Genomic DNA, 23292 nt, shown 5'->3' on the forward strand with positions numbered 1-23292 from the left:
TCAAAAACATTTTGTAAGTTTTGCTGATGCTTCATAGCTAGCATTAGCATTAGCAGCTGTTTACTTCCTGTAAGAGCCATAATTTATGGACGAAAAGTGCTACAGAATGATGAATTGATTTTTCTTTTAGTAAACTGTTATTTATTTTTTTAACCGATACATCTCCTTATTCATTATTGTAAGAGCACTAACTTTTCCTCGTGGCTTTGACACTAGCCTACGAAGGAAAGCCACAATACTTTATAGCTACATTGTGATTTCGGCATCAAACATTCCTCCATTTACTCACCAAGAGTTGTGTCCAGTGGTGAAAAGAAACACCAGCTCTTGTTTTCATCATGTCTCCTCTTTCTTCTTGGGTTAGCATGCTAACCAGCTAGCTTTAGTTGGTGATGGCTCTCACTGTATTTTCTGCTCTCATGTTGTTTTGTCTTTAGTAGCCAGGCGGCCATCTTGGTTTCTCAGGTGAGTATAGTGTTCTCCATTTCACATGCTACTTAAGCTAGCTGCCCCCCAAAACAAAACATAACATGGGTCGACATGTTTTAGCAGCTCATCAGAGCAGGGCGTAAACTGCTTTATATACCCAGTTCAATTCACACCTTGACTGGTTTCAGCCTGAACCACCACACAGCAGGTGGTCCTGCTAATAAATATTAGCACCGAGAAACAAGCCAGAATCCTTGGACTTTGCTTCAAACACATTAACACTGGACAACAGCTTTTCAGATAGTAAATAACAAAAACACATTTATACCCTAAGGTGCACAAACAAAAAAAAGAAATAATTCGATAGAATCAAAACCCTCCTCTTGGTTTGGTCCAATGATGTCACCATGACATCACCAAGGAGCCAAAAAACCAGGAAATGCTGGGTGGTACCTTCCCAAACACCAGTCCTGTAGGTTCAGAGCAGAAATGTTCAAACCTGCAATATAAAAAAAGAAAAAGACGTTCATGACTGTGTGTTTAATCTTCTTCTGAAGTTTGGTGTAAACAATCTGCAAACACAGACAAAGCCAGGGGAGCAATGTGATGCAATGTTAACAATAATAACAACAGTAGGCCTAAATCATAGTAAAGTAAACACACTCTTCAGACACTTTTTCACAGTCCTGTAAACACAACAAGGGCAAGAAACCACGTTGGTAAACAGATAAAAAGTTACAAATAGTCTTGTTTAGCACGATATTATGGATGAAGATATCATATAGTGGGCTAGAACAGTTTTCAGTTCAGACTCTCAGACTCTTGGTTGTGAACACTTAGAAGTCGTAAGAGAAAGTGAAACATGTCCACAATCAAACCCTCAATTCAACTCCATCCATTTGTGGTGGAGGGTCGTAGGGAGGTCGAAGATGAACGCTCATTTATTTTCACGTTTCAATGGTTTCCAGGAAAGAGAGTGACCTATCAGTTTAGTCAAATGACATCTGTTTGGAGATTTGCTTTGGTGTTTCCAGAGGTCAAACCCAATGGGATTATAATATCAATGCTTGAGTGCCCATCTCCCAATATGTCCAACTGGTTGAAGTAATAGGACGCCCCCTAACCTAGATTTGGACCCAGAAACTTCTCATAAATAGGCAGCAGTGCTAAATCACAACACTGCTCCCAGAAACCACTTCAGTTTGGGATCAAAAACCTGTGGTTGTAAGAGTTTGAAGTAGTTAAATCTGAGCTTTTGTTATTAATATCAAGTGCATCATGTGCAGGAAAGATGCAAGGTCGAGGTTTAGTAACACAAACCAGGTTTTGGTTGGTTCAAAGGAAATTTGTGTTTTAGGTTTAATGAAAAAAAAAAAGAGAAAAGAAACTACCAGTTTTCATTTAGATGTCTGAACGAAGCTTGTGTTGGTTGTTTGTCTTTCTGTAGCTCCACAGAACAATGTACATCAAGTATAGATTTCATATTGAGGGCTACTTTCCACAAACAATGTCCGTTCAATCCTTTTGTTTTTGTGTTGGAACACAATCAGCTGATCTTTGACCTTTCGTACCCTCAGTCTTTTTTTCTCTAAACCATCCATCCAAGTCCCTGCATCAGCCTCCTCCTCTCCCGTCCTTTTTTTAAAATTCTTTTTTCGTTTTGTAATTCAGATGAAGTTGTTCGACGTGACTCTGAGCTGTTTTTCACTGTTTTCCCTCCTAAACTGTTTTCATTTGAATAATTTGACTTTGTGAAGAGTCGTGTGGAGATAAAAAACTAAACTGAGACAAACAGCAGAAACATGCAGCTTCTAGCTCCTTACAGATTTACAGGCCTGTTGGGGGCGGGGGGGACACAAATATATATTTATATATCTAACAATGAAAATCAAGTGTCGTCCAAGATGTTCGATCCCCAAAACACGACGACGCCGCTCCAGCTGAATTCACAGCCGTCGACGTCTCGGTTGAACTTCACTTCTGCAACACTTTCCAGGACTCTGTGCTTTTTTTTTTCTGTGGAGCCCTCGTTCCTACTCTGAACGTAGCCCTCCCCTCCCTTCCTACCCCCCCAAAAAAAAGCACATCTGGTCCTCAGCGCACCCCCCGGGCCCCCTTCTTCTTCAACAACCCCTCCCAGACGTGAACTTGGCTCTACCTAAATGTTTTTGTTCATGCAGTCTGTGTCTGTCTTATGGAGCAAGGAGGGGGGGGGGTGGAGAGAGAGAGGGAGAGGAGAGGAGAGAGAAGGAATTTCAACATAAACTGGCTTTTATTGACACAATTGAAAACATCAACATGAGAAACTTATGAGAGGCAAAAGAAGAAAGAATGAAGAAGAGGAAGAAATGTGTGTGTGTGTGATTGGAGAAAGAGAGAAGGAGCGGATGGGAGCGGCCCACATTACATCATCCGTAGCTACACTTAACTTATCCTACTCCACCTCGCGCTAACCATGTGGGTATCGTTAGTTAGTTGTCAGCTGTTGCCACGACAACCAACGAGTCATCAATCAGCCAATCGGCAGCTACTGGTGCTGCTAGTGCTGGTGGTGGTGGTGGTCAACTAAATCAACCAGGTTAGTTTAAACCAGACTTCCACATGATGTTGACCTCGCCTGTCAATGAGCCTGTCGTCCAATCAGCAGACAGCCAGTCAGGCAGTCAATCATATGGAAGCAATTGATTAGAAACATCTGTCCTCACCCCCTCCCTCCCTCCTCCTCCTCCTCCCTCCTCCTCCTCACCCCCTCCCTCCTCAGATGACTGAGTTCATTGTTTGAGCAGCTCGGCCCACTTCACTTCTCCACACACTCCACAACGTTCACCTCCACTCGGACCTGCCGCTCTGCTCCCACTCACACAGAGTCATGGTTAAAGTTATTAAAGCAGAAGTAAGCGATCCGGTGGTTTTGGCTAACTTCTTGTCAGCCGATGGAGTTAGCAGTCCCCGCCCTCGTCCCTACGTCACCACATTCACGCGCATCCCTTGGCTGCACACACAGAGAGGACCCCCCCTTCATGCCGTGCTCTCTCCTCATTGGATAAAGGTTGTAGGATACAAGGAAAGTTTTCTCCTCGGCTTACAGCAGAGCAGAGTGACTGACAGACCCGAGTTTCAGACCAAACACTCTATATAAGTGATTGCTGTCGGAAGATATAACTATTTAAGACTTATATTAACACAAATATTCCGCTTACTTCTGCTTTAAATAATCAGGATCCGGCTGATCGATCAGCTGATTAGAGACACATCAGCCGATCAGGACCGACCGATGTGAAGCTTCGCAGGTGAACAAACTGTCGTCTATATATTGATCGATGATGGTGTGTGGTTTGATCCATCCAACACTGTAGGTCACTGTGTGTGTGTCATGATCCATTAGAGGCTTTTTATGGTTATTTTTATTCATTTTATTTACATTTTCCAACAGTTTCCTCCAGTGCTTCCCTCACTGTGCTTGATATTGGTGTCGACCCCACAAATCCCACATTGGTCGGCCCCTTGTATTAATAAAAAACTGTACTTTGAAGATATATAATAGAGAAAAAAATGCTGGTTTATTAATGTAAATGTATTCTACATGAACTAAAAACAATGACACATGTTGTCCATAAACCATCAAAGCCATAACTGCATGAACATTATAACTTTATATAAACTTGTTTTGTTTTGATGAATTTATCTATTGACTGCTTTGTTGTCGTTCTGTTGTTGCTGTCTATGGGCTTGTCTATTTGTGTCTATTTTGTATATTGCTGTATGCTCAAATAATGATGTCAAAGGTCGACAGAGAATCATGTGTCCAAAAAATGAATGAATGAATCAACATGTTATTATTGTGTTAACTGTGTGACAGTAGTAGCTATATTTATATAAGAATTGTATAACATCGTGGTACCGTTGTGTTTCTAACCTCTTATCTAGTTTCCACCTTTTATTTATGCACCGTTTATTCATTATCTACGTCCACACACATTTCCTGTCTGCATTCCCGCCAAATTAAAAGACAGACGCACCTATGAATTGGTGTGATTCTGCCTCAGGCATCTAAAAAAAAAAAATCTTTTCAACAAAATAAGAAAAAAACAGACTTTTGTGGATGGAAAACAAAAACACACTAAACTGTGACAGCAATACAGCACATACACATCACTTTTCTTTTTTTTTTATCACTGAGGCCTTTTTGAGATTACATTTTTGCCAAAGCCAAGACCTGGACCTGTCAATTGTCAGTGGTGTAAACAGTCAGGGAGTCGTTGCACTCAGGGTATCCGCAGGGTCCTGAAAAGTATTAAAAGGTGATAAATCAATTTTGGAAAAATTAAGACCCTTAAAAAGTATTAAAAAGTCTTTTCACGACTTTATAAAGTCTTAAATTTTAAAGTTATTTTTTTCTGAATTAGCTGTCCAAGAGTTTGAGTCCTAAAAACATTGTTAAAGTGTGTGAATTTATTAGTTTTGTTAAAAAACAAAGATGGACCGGTACATAAAAAACTAGGCTATTGTGGGTGCGTTCGTAAATTGTCTTTGAGAGTGCCAGAGCGCACTCGGGCGGAAATTCAGAGGCACAAAGTACGCTTTTGGCGCTCCTAGTGCATATTACAAACGCACCATATGTCACATGACGCCGCCAGCCTATTTTGAATTCTGTTGTATCATAATGGTCTATAATTTAGTCTTTATCACAAACTAAAACTGTTAAGTTAAAAGTGTCACTGATGTAAATGGTTACAGCTTAAAGTGGTGGTGAGGCATTAAAAAATATTGAGATGGTCTTGAAAAAGACTTAAAAAGGTATTAAAATTAACTTCAAGATTCCTGTATACCCTGTTATCATGGGAACTCTTGCTATTAAATTGACTTATACACTCCTATATAATAAATCATATTGACTCCAAATAGAAACAACAACCAGGATGAAACCACACAGACGTCGTCGTCCGTCCCACCGTCCCACCTCTGACTGAGACGTTTTACAGCTTCAGAATAAAAACGACCTCGAAGTCTCTCTGATTCCTGCAGGACAACACACACACACACACACACACACATACAGCCTGTGTTTGTGTGTGAGGTCCAGTGCAGTTTGATTTTGATTTTCTCCAGACACTCATTAAGGAGTGAGCTCGTTAAGAAGCGTGTGTGTGTGTGTGCATGTGTGTATGTTGTTAGAAATCAGCTGGAGGTGGACGAGGTTTCTTCATCCTCCACGTTCACTTCCTGTGTCTCTTCTTCTCTGTGTTTCTCTCTCTGCAGCTCCTCTCGTTGCTTTTTTTTTGTTTGTTTTTTTTGCTTTTCTCACCAAGCAGCCAAACACACTTCAAAGCCTCAGTGTGTGTGTGTTTGCGTGTGTGTCTCTGTGTGTGTGAATCAAATGTGATTGTTGATGTGTGTTCGCAAGAGGGACGCAGAGCAGGAACGGAGTAAAGCAGGCGTCTGTTGAGTTTCATATTTCACATGTTCAAAGACCCTGTGTGTGTGTGTGTGTGTGTGTGTGTTGTTTACAAGAGCTGGTCCCAGGCCAATGAAAAATGGGGACAACGCTGCCACTTTTGATTTGTTACTGAACCACAAACCGTTTTTTTTTCGCCTTCTTCTTCTTAAAAAGTGTTTAAAATTCTGTCGTTTCATTCAGTCGCATTAATTTCCAAACATAAATCTATTCACAGCCTCGAGGCGGGGGGGTCACACCGGGGTCAAAGGTCAGCGTCACACAAGCTACTTCACACAGCTGATTGTCAACGACGGTTTCTGATTGATTACAGGCGTTGTTGGTTCGTTTGTTTGTTTGACAATGGGACAAAGAGTGTTGATGTGTTACTGTACGTACACGTGTTTTTGTGTATCTGACATATATATGAACGCATCAGTCCTTATATTGAGACACATACAGACTGGTCATCAATTGTTTTTGTTTATTTATAGTTTTTTTGTGAGTTGTGACTGAGTTTAATTTGAAATGGTCCATTTTAAACCTGGATTTACTCATTTAAACCTAGTTTAACTAAACTCTGATTAGAGATTAGAGATTAGATTGAACCGTTAGTCACCTTTTTGTGATTTGGTCTTTTTATTTGCTTTTATTCTGTAAAACTCTGTAAAGATGAAAACTGCTGCACAAAGTCACATTGATTGATTAACTGATTGATATCGAGTGAATAAATTAACATACTCGAACATTTCTGTGTAAATCCCTTTTTGATTGACATTACATAACGTTCTAATTCAAATTTCTTTAATTATATAGTTTTATTTTTTATTTATTCATATATAATACATGTTTTTATTCAAATTATAATATTTTTGATAACTGGATTCCAATCTAAATACATCTATGAATCAATATAAGACAGTTTCACCTTTTATTCCCATTCAAATGATGTAGAAATGAACTTATACATGATATTTTAGTCTTTTTTTAAAATGCATTTGTGTCATTAATTATGTAACGTAACACTGAGATCAATGAGTTTTGCAGGTTCAGACAAAAACCTGGATCTTTTCTATTGATACAGATGATCAGTGAGGTAACAGATAGCAGCTATAATCAGATGTATTGATCCGCTGAAGATTTGAAACATTTCTACTAAAACATTTCTCTGTCCTCGAACGGCGTCCTCCCTCCCTCCTCCTGTCAGACAGATGACGGATCTCTGTCCTGTTCGGTGTGTCAGAGAGCAGACGGTCATGGGAGCCGCCCCATGCCCCATACCGCACACACACACACACACACACACACACACACAGGCACACACAGCATCACAAACACATACAGGCACACACATACAGATACACACTGACACGCTGCGTGTGTTTGTTACAGTGTGTGTCGTGTGCTGCAGCAAACGGGTTAGAGAACGCACATCGCTGGTGTAGGTGGTGTCGATATGTAACACACACACACACACACACACACACACACACACACACACACACACACACAGGTGAAACTGAAGGCCATGCACACACACACACAGACACACACACAGCGAGGTGGTTGCGTGCCAAGCCAGGTTACTGCAGCGCGGAGCAGGCTGTAACTCAGCAGTCACCATATGGACTGGTACTGGATTCACAACACAGAGAGATGGAGGGATGATGGAGGGATGGAGGGGAGGATGGAGAGAGAGAGAGAGAGAGAGAGAGAGAGAGAGGGAGATCCGGAGGGAAGGATGAAATAAAAATGTGGAGGAAAGAAGGAGGGATGACGTAGAGGAATCTACATGGGAACAGAGGGATAAGAGGTGAACATTTAGACATGAAGGAGAGAAAGAGGGTGAGGGATGGAGAGAGAGAGAGAGAGAGAGAGAGAGAGAGAGAGAGAGAGGATATTCACAGAAGGAGGGAATTTTAAAAAAAAGAGGGAGGGAAGATTAGGTGATTAATGCATTAGAGGGATGGAGGAGGGAGGACGAAATGTGGAAGATATTTTGGGAAGGAAGACAGTTGGAAACAGGAAAGGAGACGAGAGGATGGAGGGATACAGAAGGAGAGAATGATGAGAGAGAGAAAAGGAGAAAAAAGAGACAGAGGAAAAGAAAATGTTAAATGGATGGAGGTGAGGAAGGGAAAGATGAAGGAATGAAGGAAAAAGGAGATGTGGAAGAAGGAAGGATGAAGGTAGAAAAACATGTGGTAGGAGGGATAGTTGCAGGAAGAGAAATTAAATGGTGAAATAAAAGGTGAAGAGGACTGAGAGAAGGAAGGAAGGATGAAGGAAGGAAGGAGGGAAGGAGGGAGCAGAAGAGGAGAGAAGGTAAAGTGAGACTGGGGAGAAGAAAGGAGGGAGCAGAGGGATTAGAGAACAAACAGATGGATGGAGCATGATGGGATGGAGAGAGAGCAGAGGATGGAGGGATTAGAGAGACAGAGGGAGGGAGGAGAGGATGGAGAGAGGAGGAGAGGATGGAGGGATGGATGGGCTGAATCCAGGTGGAAGATGGAGAGATGGTCGATCAGAGGAATTAAAGAGACACAACTCAACTCACAGCAACCAGGTTTAATCTAAACCAGATTAAATCCTGGTTTAGATTCAGATTATGTTTAAATAAACTGGTTTAAAATTAAAAAAGGATTCAAATTAAACTTGAAACTAAGATTAAATGCAATTCTGTCACAACAAAACTTTAAAACTGTGATGTTTAACGTTTACAACGGCTCCAATCTTCATGGTGACAATGAGTTTAATCGTTTTTTTGTGTTTTGGAGCTGAAACAGAAACTCAGCTGTGACGTCTTTAAATGTGATGTTTTGGTTTTTAAAAAAAGAGGAAAAAACACTATTTTAAACTGACCCAGGTGCAGATTGTGTATTTAATTTAGACATTGAACACTATTGATTAAACTCTGATTAGAGCTGATATTAAAAACCTTAATTTAGCAGTTTCAGCCTTCCTGCTATTGATCACAGACACTATCAATATTGGAAAAAGGTAAATAAAGGTTGTTTTTTTGGTTGTTTCAGAAAAATCACTGTTCATGACTCTCAGGTCTTGCACTTCATATGTTTTTATGCTCTGTTCACTTATTTTATTTTACACTGCACCTATAATCAACACTGCACACTATTTGTTGTATATACATTTTTATATTGCAATTTAATTATGTATAGGTTGTTTTTATTCTTTGTGTTGTTATCGTCACTGTGTGTAATGCTGCTGCTGCACTGTTGTTTCCCAGTTTGGGATCAATTAAGTATATCCATCTATCTGAGCCAACATGTTAGTGGCAATTTGAGTAAACTAAGTATTATACAAGTCCAGAAACTGTCAAAATCAAACAGTACAAATGTTTTATTACATTTCGTTGCATCAGTTGTTTCATCAAAGTCTTATAATAAAAACTTGACTTACATATGATCTGCCTTTAACAGAGTGGGTGCAAATATTATAGTGTAGATATTTTCTGTTCTGTTTTGTGTTCTTTGATTTTAGACCCAAGTCCGATTCCTAATACGTTTTAAAGTTTAAAACAAAAGATTCGACTGTGAAATCTGATTTTCTGACCTGGTTTTAATCCACTATTTTATATTTTCAGTCTTGATCTGTTCCCTGAATCTTTCCCCCCCACAACCACATCAAAGCCTAAAAGTCTGCGAACAGGAAGTGTAGCCGATAGCAACCAGAGAAGGAAACACATGGGACAGGTTCGAGTGTTTTGTAAATAACAGTTTATTTGAAAACCAGGTGGTCTGTTCTGCGGCCTGTTTAGCTGCTGCCCTGCTTGGCGGCCAGCCTCTTGTCTCTCTCCTCGGCGATGGTCAGACGGATTCCCTTTCCTCTGGGCAGGGACACCCACGGCTTGTTGCCCTGGAGATTCAACAGAAATGAAATGGTTAATTTCCCATCCAGATGTTTTTGGTTTTGTATCTTTTAACTCATTAGATAAACTTCAATATTCAGAATAAAAAGACCCAAATATTCTGATCAACAGGTTTTTTTGTATCATTTCAAGCAAAACTGGGATTTTTTAACTCTATTTTTCCAGATAAAACTATTCACAGAACATGTTTATTTGGCAAAAAGTTGACATCCTGTTATAAAAACATTGATCTACAAATGAAGGTGAAGGAAAGTGTAAAAAATATAAATGTCAGGCAGCAGAGAGCGGGTTAAAGCTTTACCACCAATTCTTCTCTGCTTTAACAGAGTGGGTGTAAATATTGTAAAATATATAGTATAAATATTAGGTAAATATATGTGATCTTTATTTTTATAATATATTTGATCATTATTTTATCTTTATTATTGCATTATATTTATACATTTTATATTTTTGTCTTAATCATTTGATTTATTTCATCTTTATTTTTGTATTATATTTATACATTTTTTACATTATATATAACATTAAGGATCTATAAAACCAGTGTAAATATATGGTTTCATCATTATTTTATCTATATTTTTATATTGTATATTAAATTAGGGATCTTTACATTAGTGTCAATATTAGGGATCTTTGTTTTTTAATCATCAAGGAGCTCAGAACTTCTTAGAGGAATTGGTTGTGTATTTTCAGTGCTGATCAAAACCAATAACATCATCATTGCTCCAACGTTTCCGATCGCAGGGTCGAAATCCAAACTGTTTTTGTTTGTTTTGTTTTTTCCTCCTCACCTTGCCGATGACGAAGATGTTGGAGAGCCTGGTAGCGAAGCTGTTGCCCGTGCTGTCCTTGACGTGCACCACGTCGAAGGAGCCGGGGTGACGCTCCCTGTTGGTGATCACACCGATACGCCCCAAGTTGGCGCCGCCGGTCACCATGCACAGGTTCGCTACGGCAACGAGAGAGAGAGACGACACGTTAGGTTACTGAAATCCTCTTCAGGTCGATGTGTAAAACATAAAATAAAAACAAAAAACACAACAACCCACCGGTATCAAACTTGATGAAGTCTGTGATCTTGCCGGTGTCCAGGTCGATGCGGATGGTGTCGTTGACCTTGATGAGCGGGTCGGGGTAGCGGATGGTGCGGGCGTCGTGTGTCACCAGGTGAGGGATTCCCTTGGTGCCGACCATCAGCTTCTTCACCTTGCACAGCTTGTACTGAAGGAGAGAGAGAGGGAGAGAGAGGGAGAGTGGGGGTGAGGAGGGAGCGTCTACAGCAACATCTACCACACCTGGTTCTCTGCTAAGTGTTTCCATGACGCTGCTTCTTCTATGGGATGTCACAATTATATATTTAATCACAGTATCACGACGATTGTAATGCATTCATTAATTTCACAACACTATGAATGTGTTAAGATAAAATAAGTCAAAATATAATTACTAATTATACACAAAATATTTGATGCATCTACTACCACAGGACCAGAGCTGCAACAATTAATCGAACAATACTCGATTATTCAATTGACTGTCGACTATTTTGATGATCGAATAATCAGTTTCAGTAGTTTTTAAAGAAAAAGAGTCTAAATTCTCTGGTTTCAGCTTCTTAAATGTGAATATTTCTGGTTTCTTTGTTCCTTTATGACAATAAACTGAATATGTCTTTGGTTTGTGGACAAAACAAGACATTTGAGGACGTCATCTTGTGGTTTGAGAAACACTGATTTGATATTTTTCAACATTTTTTTTACATTTTATTAAACAACTAATCTTTTAAATAGTCAACAGATTACTTGATAATGAAAATAATTGTTAGTAGCAGCCCTATAAAAAAAAGGTCCAACTATTAGTCGCCATGGGGAAATATTCAAGTCATTAATTGTCATCTATACCAAATGTTTAAGTTTATTTTTTTTTAATATTACAAATGACACGCGTTATGTGAATTGACATTAACATGATTTAACGAACAAAAGCAAAGTTACACAGTTTCCGTTCATGCGAGTTGCGTTGATCTGCCTCTGTGGTTCAGACAATCTTTTCACCAAAGTGACGGTATTTAGGAATCTTTACGATTAATTGTGGCGTTTAATATTGTGGTTAAACATGAAAACAAATGATCGTGACATGTCATCGTCTCCTCCTCTCACCTTGGCCTCCTCAGCGGTGATGCGGTGGACGGTGAAACGTCCCTTCACATCGTAGATCAGACGGAAGTGCTCTCCGGTCTTCTCAATGCTGATCACATCTGGATTTAAAAAAAACAACAACAGGCGTCAGGAGACTCAATGAATAAATGAAGTTTATAATCATGTGATAAATGTTTAAGACCACAACTTAAACCTAATTTGTTGACACCGAGCTCATTCTGTGCCTTTCATTCAAAGAGATGCTGCTTCAACGGATCAGTTTCTTTCCATCCCATCTTATTAAACCCGTTAATATCGACCAACACAGCAAGAACAAACATGTTTTGATTTACAAACCATCAAATTCAAACCCAAAGTCTCAATACTACACTTATTAAAACCATCAACCGCTGCCGTCAACCTTCTCCCTCTGAGCATAAACCTAAGATCACAGTCCAGAGCATCGTGTGACTCCGTCCTCACACCTGAGCCGACACTCTGCGGCCACAGCAGCGTCTCCACCTGTTCATCACTCGGCGACTTCAACACATCAGGCTGGAGGTTTTAACAACAAACACGGACAAACTCTGTTCAACAAACACCGGCAAAAACACAAGTAGTCAACCCTGACATCCTATAAAATACAGATACTGATCAAAATACAGATCAATTAAAGTTAAAAGTCATCAGTTTAGCCACAAGTATCTCAATAGAAACTGTATGAACGATCTTTAACCGTGTGTTGGATGTACACGTGTATAAATAGGAAGCCGCCGCCCTGCTGCGAAGACTTCCCTTTGGTTTGGAAATTAAACTGCAGCACCTCCACGTGAGGCTTTTGGCCGGCGTTGAGGTGGAGACGGGACGGTTGGACTGAGGACAAAAAAGAAAACCACGCTCCACAGCCGGTTCCTCATCACCGGGTTTGATGCCGTCACTGACAATTTACAGGACGATGATCGACGTTCTAGGTTTAAGATAATTTTCCACTTCATATTCAAACCAAACTGGAAAAAAGTCTCCGTCTCTTCAAGACGTTTAACTCGGTATCTGACCTCCACACATCCAACACAAATCAACACCGACAGCAACAAGCGACAAACCGACGACCACAGCGTCCGATCTGACAACAAACAGACGTCTGATATAAAACATAACGCCATGTTCGACACAGAGGGATGGATGGGAATCGAACCCCCTCCTGCCACGCCATGATGCAATGACTAGGGGGTAAAACAGACTGTTCTCAAACAAAAATATATCATTGAGTGAAGACGTCGACGTGTCGGAGCTCAGAACTTCTTAGAGGAATTGGTCGTGTAGTTTCATCTCATTTCTGATCAAAACCAAAGATTCATCATCGCTCCTTTAAAAACCTCCTTGTTGCCGATTTAACCTTCTGGTCCTTTCCTCCTCTCCCTCCATCCCTCATCCTCCCTCCTCTCTCTTTTCCTTCTCCCTTCTCTCCGTTCCCTTCTTGTTCCTCTATTTCTCCATCCTTCTTTCCTTTCTCCCTTCTTTCCACCACCCTTTTCACTTCCTTCCTCCCTTCTTTACCCCTGTCCTTCCTTCCTCCTTCCCTGAACCTGTTCTCCTCTTCCCATTCTTCCTTCCTGTCTACCTTTCTTTCCACCATCACTTTTCCGATCCTTCCTTCTTCCTCCCTCCTTTCCCTCCATCCTTCCTTCCTTTCATGAACCAATCTGTCCCCCTCCTCCATCTTTCTCTTCCTCCCTCCTTCCTTTCTTGACCCAACCTGTTCCCCTCGTACATCTTTCTTTCTTCCTGCCTTCTTTCCTTCCTTCCTCCGTCTTCCTTCCCTCCATCCTTAACTTCTTCTTTCTTCCCTTGACCCCATCTGTTCCCCTCCTCGTCCATCTTCCTTTCCCTCCATCCTTCTTCCTTCCCTTGGCCCAGTAGGACAACAGGAAGGTTAACCATCGTTACACCCCCACCAACAGGTCATATGGATCTACTTCACCTTTAAAACCATGACCAATAGATTTTAACAGCTAAGATCCATTTAAATCCTTTCATTGATAAACACAACTCTCCATCCGGTCCGAGCAGCGTTTTTTTCAAGAGGCCGAACTGAACTCACCCATGAACCCAGCAGGGTAGGTGATGTCGGTGCGGACCTTTCCGTCGATCTTGATGAACCTCTGCATGCAGATCTTCTTCACCTCGTCCCCAGTCAGGGCGTACTTGAGACGGTTCCTCAGGAAGATGATGAGGGGCAGGCACTCCCTCAGCTTGTGGGGACCGGTGGAAGGACGAGGAGCCTGGGAGGGAACGGAGCAACGACACGTTAACATGTGTCAAGATGTAATATGACACAAAAATGATGCAAAAATTAAATCCAAGCTTCACTAAAACCGACAACTTATTATCTGCTTGTTTATTTTAAGTGTCAAAGGTTGGACGCTGAATAACGATATCTTATTGCAAGGTTGTGGTCTAAAGTAAAAGACCGTACAGTTATCTAATCTTACTGTGATGCTGAATGACAGTAACTCAACCAATATAGGATAAAACTGAGCTTTGAAGTCAAGTCACAAATCTATGCAGCAGCTGTTTAAAACGTGTAGCACATTATATTAAAAACACAAAGCATCATATAAATCTGATGTGTTTAAGTTGACTATTGAAGCATGAATTGACTATAGGTCTCTATAGAAAGCAGATAAAACTATAGCTTCACATAAACAGAATATGAAATTAGCCATATGTTGCATTATTTGCCTCTTATAGTTGAAAATCACAACACAGCCCCACATTTATACACATTTTTTCTCATCTATGAACCTCTGATCCTCAAAACCCCATGGCTGATAACACAATGCTTCTGTCTGAACCCTCTTCCACCATGTTCAGCTCCAGATAAAAACATGCAACTCTTAAAATGACATATGTATTTAAGCTTTCTCGTATTTAATCAACAAAAGACGATTAACTGAATGAGAAAACTGAGGTCTTCATCGCTGTCATTCAATGTGACACTGTCTTGTGAGTACAAGCTTTTAACCCATGCATTCAAATCTACTTCTACACAAAAATTGGACAAACAAAGCAGAGAAAAACACAACACTGAGCACAGGTTAATTTTCAGTAATCATAAGAAACATTACTTACGAAAACTCCGGTGAGCTTGTCCAGCATCCAGTGCTTTGGCGCTGCGACGCGCTTCAGGTGCTTCTTCGGACCTCTTGCCTGGAGGAGAGAGGGCAAAGTCGGTCAACAAGGAGACAAAACAACCGGTGTCTCTGGTCCAAAGTATAAAAAGTCTCCTTTGATTGAAAATTACAGGGGTAAAAGTGAAAGAAACCCGCGTTTGCATAAAGACACGCTGGGTCAGACCGGTGTTAGCACGGTGCGCTAACGCCGGCTGCGGCCTAACTGAGATAACGCTGTCGCCCTTTCATTTATATATAAAGTCTAACAGTTAAATTATTACGTGTTTAGCCTTAAAATAAAGAAATAATGCGCAGGTTTGTGTGAAAAAAGCGACATTTCCGTTGAAAATCTTAGAAGCATGTTCCCGTTATCTGACGAGCTAACACCGTTAGCCACATTCAGTCTAACGCGTCACCTGGTTTAAAATCATCAATAAAAACCAACAATCGGTGTTTCTGGCCACAATATCAACATCGATCGTTTAATTAGATGTGTAATTACAAACTAGGACAGATATGTGAGCGGCAACGCGACGGCAAAAAGCGATGTTTGGTGATTTTGTCAGAGAGGAGTCGTGAGGAGAAACAGCTCACCATGTTGGAGTCTGCGGGGAAAAGGACCTCGTTCCTTCCGGTATTCAATGATAAGGCCGATGACGGCAGACAGGGAGGGACATCCGGGCCGAAAGGCGAAGCTAAAATCTAACACTCGTTTTTCCACTTTTTGTCCTCTGTTTGGAAGAGGAAACTGGTACAAATACTGAAATAAAAAGTAACGCATAAGCCTCATTAAGGTTCACACGGACAAAATTAATCAATTATGATGATAATAATAACTTTATTTATAGTAGCCTAGGCTACTTATCAAACAGATGTAGGAAAAAAAAAGTGCTTATCAGAGAAACAGTTAAAACAATAAAATAAAATCCAGCAGGAACAATAAAACAATGGAGGATAAAACCATACAGCATTTTAGTTCATGGGCCACATACAGCGCAATTTGAACTCATGTGGGCCGGACCAGTAGATAGCGTAATAACCTATAAACTTTTTGTTTGTTTTATTGCAAAGGAGTACATTAAGATGCTTACGGTTAATTAAGTATCCTTTTACAAATCATTATGAACAACCTGAATTTCGTGAGAAAACTACTTGGAATTTCAACAATATTCTGTCTTTTCACACAAATTCATCGTGCGGGCCGGATTGGACAGTGTGACGGGCTGGTTTTGGCCCACACACCGTACCTTTAACACGCCTGCAGTAGAGAGAGACACTAAAACTGCATGGCAGAGCTAAAAACAAGTGAATGACATAAAAGGGAAGACACGTGCAGCTCAGCTAAAATCAACTGAAAAGAAAAAGACGAGATTTAAAAGAAAACACTGACTCTTTGTATTGTACCTCATACATTATGTTGTTGTTTTGGATTTAAAGCGACAACAAAAGTGTTGCCACAATCACAAGATACATTTACTTTGCATGTTTATTGTTTGTTTATGATAGTATTCTATATATATTTATAGCACTACTAATACTGTATACCCAATGGATAGATAATAAATAAAGAATGAGTGCATTTGTGATATAGTGTTTTGTGTGTGATGTTGAGTGAGCTATTAAATACCAATAAATAGCCTAAAGCGTCTGAAAATGTAGTTTTATATGATCATGTGGGATCCACAAACCAAAGTGATGATATTGTTGTTGCCCGTAGGAGTAATCTTCTGGCCACCATTAATGTCTGTACAACTCTAAACTTGAATGGTCCAAAGCTGCTCTCGTATATAAAGCTGTATAAAGTCGTCTCGTCTTTGACTCCCTCTGTCTTTCTCTGTCTCTGTCTCTGCCTTTCACACTGTCTTGGTCAGGAAATGCCAGACTTCAGTCCTGTTTACACTTTGTGCAGATAAAATTCCTCCCGGGTCTGAGTCTTCCTCCGCCAAATGATACCAACTGATGCACACATGCCTCCGCCGCTGTCGTCGCCTCCTCCTCTGCTCTGTGTCCTCCAGGCTGCTGCAGCAACTAAACCCCAAAGCCCGGGACAAATCTGAAGTCTATTTATGTTAGAAAGAAAAATTCTCCCTGGTGCATTATCACACATTTATCTCTGGTGACCCACTTTATATTTTCTTGTTTTCTTTCCCTGAATCATAAATCTTCAGATCGTGCACCAGTCTGTTTTCCAGTTACAGTGTTTCCTGCAGAATCCACCCACTAACCTACTTTTTTTCTCTCTCTCTCTCTCTCTCTCTACAGCTTTGTTGGGGACCTGTCTACATTTTCTCCACTTTAATTTCCTGACCCACTTCTTTTTAAAAAATGCACTGTTGTTGTACTTGTACTGGACACTTTTGGTCCACAACCCCGGGAAGTTTTAAACACACGAGGATTAAACACAGATTTGTGGAGTCGTATTTCAAAAAAAAAAGTTGACAGAATAAAGCGGCGACATGTGTTGAAAGTGGCTTAAATACAGATGTAGAGCGTAATAAACTCCAGCTGATGTCAGTGATTAAACAAGTTTCTTATTAGTTCAGAAACACACACACATACTGCAGCCAGATCCACTCTCTTTGAAAAAAAAGTGCTTTTCTAGCTTTCAATACACAAAACAGCAGATTGTTGTGACACAATCGTGATTTATTAGCTATTTTTAAATAATTACCATCCCTTTCTGTCTCTGTTTTTTGTTTTTTCTTAAAAGAAACCAGGTCAAAAAGTGACTGTGACCTTAATTTACACAGAAAAACAGCAACATGAATTCAACTGATTCATAATTCAACACTTACTTCAGAGGTTTTTACTGTCTGAGAAATATTTCTAATATCACAGACTTCTCACTCTGAGCTGGTTGATTTTAAAGAAACATCAAGACCTTGTTTTTTAGTTTAAACTGGACAGTGTATTATCATTTATGTGTAGGCTAATTGGTTTGGAGGGTTTCGGTTGTTTATTTTTCATCTTCCTGCTGATTTTGTCTTTATTTACTTCTCCAAATATGAGGGGGGGGGGGGAATCACATTTCCACCCAGAAAAAGCACTTGAACTTGGACTTATTCCTCTGTTTTAATGTGTAACGTTCACAGTCTTTCGTTCCACATTGTCCTCGTTAACTCATTTTGTTTATCTCGTTTGTTGATTTGTAGTCGTTTATCTCTGCATGAATTATGTAACTCAGGCTGTTTGATGTTGGAGCTCTGTTTCTGTTTCTGTTTCTGTGCTGTGACATGAACATCGCCACCAGGTGGCAGCGTTGTCACGTCACAGTCACCTGTGGAGCTGGGACAGAAAGAAGAACTGATGGGACTGAGACAAATGAAGTGAAACATTAACATCATTAATGAAGTTGTCAAAAACTGTCCCTTCTTTCCCCATCTCCTGTCTCTACTGTATTTCCATTAAAGGTCTGAAAAGCCCCACCAAATACTTAAAAGAATTTTTTTTAAAGATACAGAGAACTTCTGAAAATAAAATTTTAAAAAATGACCAAACTAACGGAAGGAGAGTTAACACTTTATAATAAGTACACACTATTAAGCATTAGTTAAGCATGAATAAATACTGAATTCTTCATTTATAACTCATGAATACTCATTAGTATGAAGTAAACACAGTTAAAAATGTTTTACTCATCATTGATATTAAGCACTAACTGTATTTATACTAACTACCTATTCATGCGTTATAAATGAAGAATTCAGCATTTATTAATGCTTAATGCTTAATAGTGTGTATTATATGTTCTGTTGTAAGGTAATACAAAGAAAAGATGCGTGTGCTATAGTAGTAATTATTTGCAATAACCATCAACTACCAGCAGGTGGCAGCCTCACACAAACAAACTGACTCAATCAGTACAGTGTCTATCTTACCCTTTAAATACACTTGATCTGTCATCTGATGTTAAAGGTATTCCCTTTTAAATACACATGGTCTGTTTTTCAGTTGATCTACTTTATTATTATTAATAATAAAATACCAAATAACTTTTGCTGACGACCCCATTGTCTTTTATTGTGTATATTGATCATTTATCTGTTCATAAAACTCAGCTGTGTGCTCATGAGATTGGAAAAAATATAAAGTGTAGAGGGTCTGGGCACCAGTAAATGCTTAAGTTTCATGTCTGAGGAGTTTTAATAACAGACATTCACTCCAGGTCAGATTTCACTTTCTTTATTTTTTTCCCTCCAAACTTCAGAGGCGTAACAAAAATACAAACATTTTTCAATATGATCTCAGTCATTTACATATTCATATGGATGTACAAGTGAGAGCTGGTGAGCAAAAGTGCTTTAAAAATCATCATCTTTGAATAATATTCATTTCATCATTAGGAGAAAAAAAACAAAACAAAAACAAAACACAAGGTAGAAACACAAAGCGAGCAAAAAATAAAACAACAAAATAAGACTTTAATCTACAGGTTAAAAAAGGAAAAGAAGAAATTAATCAGTTTTTTTTTTATTGATCCTGGCAGCAGAGCAGTGGCTGAACGTTCCCGACCATCAGTGTACAACATGTATCACCACTCGTGTTAAAGGTTTTCACTGCCCTTGATGTGTTAGCAACAACAAATCACCCTTGTCATGTGTTGAACTGTAAATTCACTTCATTAGTTGTAGAAACCATGAAGGAGTTTTAGTTTAAAGGTGTTAGATGTCCAACTTAAAGCCTTAACGCTGTTTGTGAAGCCAGTTTTTCACCATTTATTGGCTTCTTCAGAGCAGGTCCTCATCTAAAAACCACAAGACTAGTGGGTTGAAACCAGAGTTAACTTGATCTTCTTGGGTTGTGACTATCAATTGAGCGATCAGCAATTACTTACTTTGTCTGACTATTCATTTCGTCTATTGAACCTCAGAACTTCAGAAGTACCAATCACAACTTGCTGAAATCGACGTCTTCAAACGTCTTGTTGCTTGAACCACACGTCCAAATTTGGCAAAATATTTGGTTTCTAATGATCTGTACCAGAGACGAGTAGGAAATCCGATGTCTAATGGTTTCAGCTCTTGACATGTGTTGATAAAAGGTCATTTTGGAGGCCGTTGGGTTGTGTTGCGTCTCACTGACAGGTTTATGGGCCACACTAATTATGTCGATGAAGGTTTTCAATTACAAGCAGGAAATCCCACCACACATGTGAGACACTAAAACTAACAAACTTTGAACTTTTTCTTTTTGAATCATCAATAATTAATCGAATATCAAACTTGCTTGTGGTGAATTTTCTATTCTGTTCTGATTTAGCATAAAAACGTCAATTTCGTAGAGAGCTACAACAAATCAGAGAAGGAAAAAAAGTAGTTTATTGATCTTAATTGATCTATTTGAAGTCTAGTTTGTAGCCAAAACACATAAAAACCAGCTGTGATGCTGAGACGGCGTCAGGTGGAGGCCTCCTTCAGCATTTCACATGGTTATACACTGTGATTACTTAAGTGCGAAGACTAAGTGAGGAGTCTTTTGCCATGGGTCGGAGTTGCTGCCATTAGAAACCAAATAGCTGTGAGGTATATTTTGGTTCAAAAGGTCTGTGCCGGGGTTAATCTGCAATATTGGTGGGCGGGGGTGGGGGTCAAGGAAAAAGAGGAAATGAAAGCCCTCCAGACGATTCAAGCATCTCCAACAGGGAAACTTCTCAAGGGAGAGGGGTCCGTCTGGTTCACACAGCAAAAAATAACATTCACTCAACAGGGATTAAGGTCCGAACTGCAGAACAACACATATATACACACACAGACACACATGATGAAGAAGGATGAAAAAAAGAGGATGCCGAGCAGATGGAAACAAACAGGAGGCTGTGTTCGATCTGAAGAATGTTATTTTGACCCGCTTAGGCGACGAGACGGAGGAGGAAGAGGAGATCCAGTGTGTCTGTCTGTGTGTCTGTCTGTTGGATTTGGAAGTGATGAGAAGCATCTTTATGTTGCTCTCTACTGCTGTTACTGTTGCTGGCCACTGGGTCAGAGGAGCGAGGCAGATAAAGGACAAAAAAAAAGAAAAAAAGGGGGAAAAAATCCAGAAGAAAAGAAAAAAAAAGGTTTTCTGTCAAATTACTCCTTCAGCAGGTTTTCATTAATCTCTGCTTCTCGCGTTTCATTAAAGAAAGTTTTGTGCTCACTGACTGTGACTGAGACCCACGTCCACATCAAAAAAAAAGTGCTACAAAGCAGTGTGTGTGTGTCTGTGTGTGTGTGTGTGTGTTGAGGTTGTGTGTTATTGTGTGTGTGTAAGCCAAACCGGCCTTTATCTAAATAAATTAACGAGGCTCTGCATGTTCTTCCTCCACCAGTGGTCTTCTTCATCCTGCTCATCCTTTCCCCTCTTAAACACACATACACATTCACTCGCAGACACACAAACTCACACACATTACCGCATTGTTGGACCGGCGTACACACACACACTCTTCTTTTTTTCCACGCACACACACACACACACATGGACAGACCCAGTTCCCTGTGAAGTCTCAGTGTAACAGAACAAGTGCCTGTTTCAGGGCCGCTACTCCCGTTTCCCTGCTGTAATACCATCTCCGATCTCTCCTCTGTGTGTGTGTGTGTGTGCGTGCATGTGTGTGTGTCTGTGTCTGTGTGTGTGTGTTGTATTTCCATGCCTTTGTGTGCTGCCTGTGTGCAGCTGCGTTTCAGCCTCTATATTGTTTCTATGGACTTCAATGTACATGCAGGTGTTTTGTTGCAAGCTCATGTACAAATTCATACAGTAGGCTACAGGTGTGTGTTTTCACGTGCGTGTCTGTCTATGTGTGTGTGTGTGTGTGTGTGTGTGTGTGTGTGTGGTCCGAGATGACAGACAAGCTGGATCGAGGTGAAAGGCCTTTGTCCCCCCTCCTCCCTACTTCCCACCTCGTCTCCTCTTACCATAACAGATATAGGTCGGAGCCCCCAGCCCGGCTGCATCCATCTACAGCTGGACACAAGCACAGTAAAGCTCCTATAGATGGATGTTGGGGGGTCAATTTAACCCCCCATGGGATGTTTTTCAGTCTGCAGCAGTGAGGAACAACACCTGGTGGACGGAGAGTTCGCTCTATGAAGTCAAAACAATGACTATTCCATTAAAATAAAAAAAGTTTGGGGAACAAAACTGGCAACCACATGATCTGGCAACGCTGTGGAGGTCCAACACAGGAGAAGCTGTATGCAAATCAGGGTGTATTAAAAAAAAAAAAAAACTACTGCTGGTCAGTTCAGTGTTTTACTTGAAGGAAAATACATCAGTGTCCAGACAAAACATACTGTAATTTAGCCTAGACAGTTTTGGGGCTTGTTCAAGTATCTGGTAAAAAAAAAAAAAGAAAAGAAAAAATGCTGCTTTTAAAGACAGTCTCAAGTTTCTAGATGTTTAAGATCCATTTAATCAAATTTACCTCAAACTCTCCTTTGTCTTTTCTTGGTTTGAATGAATGAATAAATAAAGGTTTCAGGTGGGAGGAGGAGGTTGTGTTTGGACAGTTTGGACAATGACTTCAAAGCCCCGACTCACGTCACCTTCAGATATTTACATATAAATTTGAAATTGTGAAATGCAAAAACGGACGCACATATCACATGCAAAGCAGCATTCCCCCCATTTGACCAAACAGTCCCAACGCAAGGTCAACTTCCTAGGTTCCTCAACCTCTTCAACCGTATCACATGGTCTTCGGCGGCAGATGGGAGTTTGACATGTGAGCTTTAGCAGCTGTTATGATTTAATCCAAACCGTTTAGGTCCGTGTTAACTCAAAAGTTAACTTGTATAATGCAGTTGAGAGCTCTGGAAAAAGGTGTAAGTGACTCTTGAGTTGGGAGTCGATTTGTCTGACAAGTGTTAAATTCACCAAAGTATTATATTAGGCATGTGTTTGGCAGCATGCTATCTACAGTCATTGACAAAAGTCTATATATTGTAGTATAATTGACTTGTGGGCGATCAATTGGAATTAGAAATGGTTCATATGAAAGGCAAAGCTCTCTAGAATATAAGTTTAATGTCATTTATTGAGTTTTGTCATTTAATTAGGACAGAAAGGTCAGATTTTGTTGGACAAAAGTCTTGTCGCATACTGGACATGCTACCGCTAGTTTCTACAAGCAGGCTAAGAGAAGCCACAATCGAGTGTTTCGGTTTTTTGGAAAGTGGAAAATGGGAAAAAAACAAAAAACAAAGCTGTTCACATGATGGACAAATAACTGTGAGGACCTCC

General features: G+C 40.0%; 2 protein-coding genes, 1 long non-coding RNA gene and 2 other non-coding genes across 5 annotated transcripts in view; all 5 read right to left on the minus strand.

Moving 5' to 3' along the window:
- The window catches only part of nhsl2 (NHS-like 2), a 148378-nt gene extending 148000 nt beyond the window's left edge, over nucleotides 1-378 (minus strand). The window contains exon 1 of the mRNA XM_085759772.1: nucleotides 290-378. The gene's annotated coding sequence lies outside the window, so the exon portion shown is untranslated. The remainder of the gene's footprint in view (nucleotides 1-289) is intronic.
- Nucleotides 379-9583: 9205 nt separating this feature from the next.
- rps4x (ribosomal protein S4 X-linked) lies at nucleotides 9584-15764 on the minus strand. The gene is made up of 7 exons (XM_085760541.1): nucleotides 15664-15764; nucleotides 15029-15106; nucleotides 13998-14178; nucleotides 11918-12015; nucleotides 10808-10979; nucleotides 10550-10707; nucleotides 9584-9739 (listed from the first exon to the last, which is right to left on the minus strand). The coding sequence occupies exons 1-7, from the start codon at nucleotides 15664-15666 to the stop codon at nucleotides 9638-9640; spliced, it is 792 nt and encodes a 263-aa protein (XP_085616667.1). The 5' UTR covers nucleotides 15667-15764; the 3' UTR covers nucleotides 9584-9637.
- LOC146968912 (small nucleolar RNA SNORD61) lies at nucleotides 10411-10482 on the minus strand. The gene has a single exon (XR_015034344.1). It is a non-coding gene; the product is annotated as a small nucleolar RNA SNORD61 (small nucleolar RNA).
- On the minus strand, nucleotides 13185-13260 carry LOC146968913 (small nucleolar RNA SNORD61). The gene has a single exon (XR_015034345.1). It is a non-coding gene; the product is annotated as a small nucleolar RNA SNORD61 (small nucleolar RNA).
- A 3471-nt stretch (nucleotides 15765-19235) lies between the features above and the next one.
- LOC146968914 (uncharacterized) lies at nucleotides 19236-23243 on the minus strand. The gene is made up of 2 exons (XR_015034245.1): nucleotides 20516-23243; nucleotides 19236-20454 (listed from the first exon to the last, which is right to left on the minus strand). It is a non-coding gene; the product is annotated as an uncharacterized LOC146968914 (long non-coding RNA).
- Between the last annotated feature and the right edge of the window lie 49 nt (nucleotides 23244-23292).

Source organism: Trachurus japonicus, chromosome 18 (genome assembly GCF_045865225.1).
Source record: "Trachurus japonicus isolate A0001 chromosome 18, Traja_1.0".
Classification (NCBI taxonomy): Eukaryota; Metazoa; Chordata; class Actinopteri; order Carangiformes; family Carangidae; genus Trachurus; species Trachurus japonicus.

Bases quoted from the DNA above. Each gene is read 5' to 3' on its own strand.
- rps4x (XM_085760541.1), bottom strand. The intron at 14,179-15,028 runs GTAAGTAATGTT...GTTCCCTCCCAG, and splicing joins ACAAGCTCACCGGAGTTTTC to GCTCCTCGTCCTTCCACCGG. The intron at 10,980-11,917 runs GTGAGAGGAGGA...TCTCTCCTTCAG, and splicing joins TCACCGCTGAGGAGGCCAAG to TACAAGCTGTGCAAGGTGAA.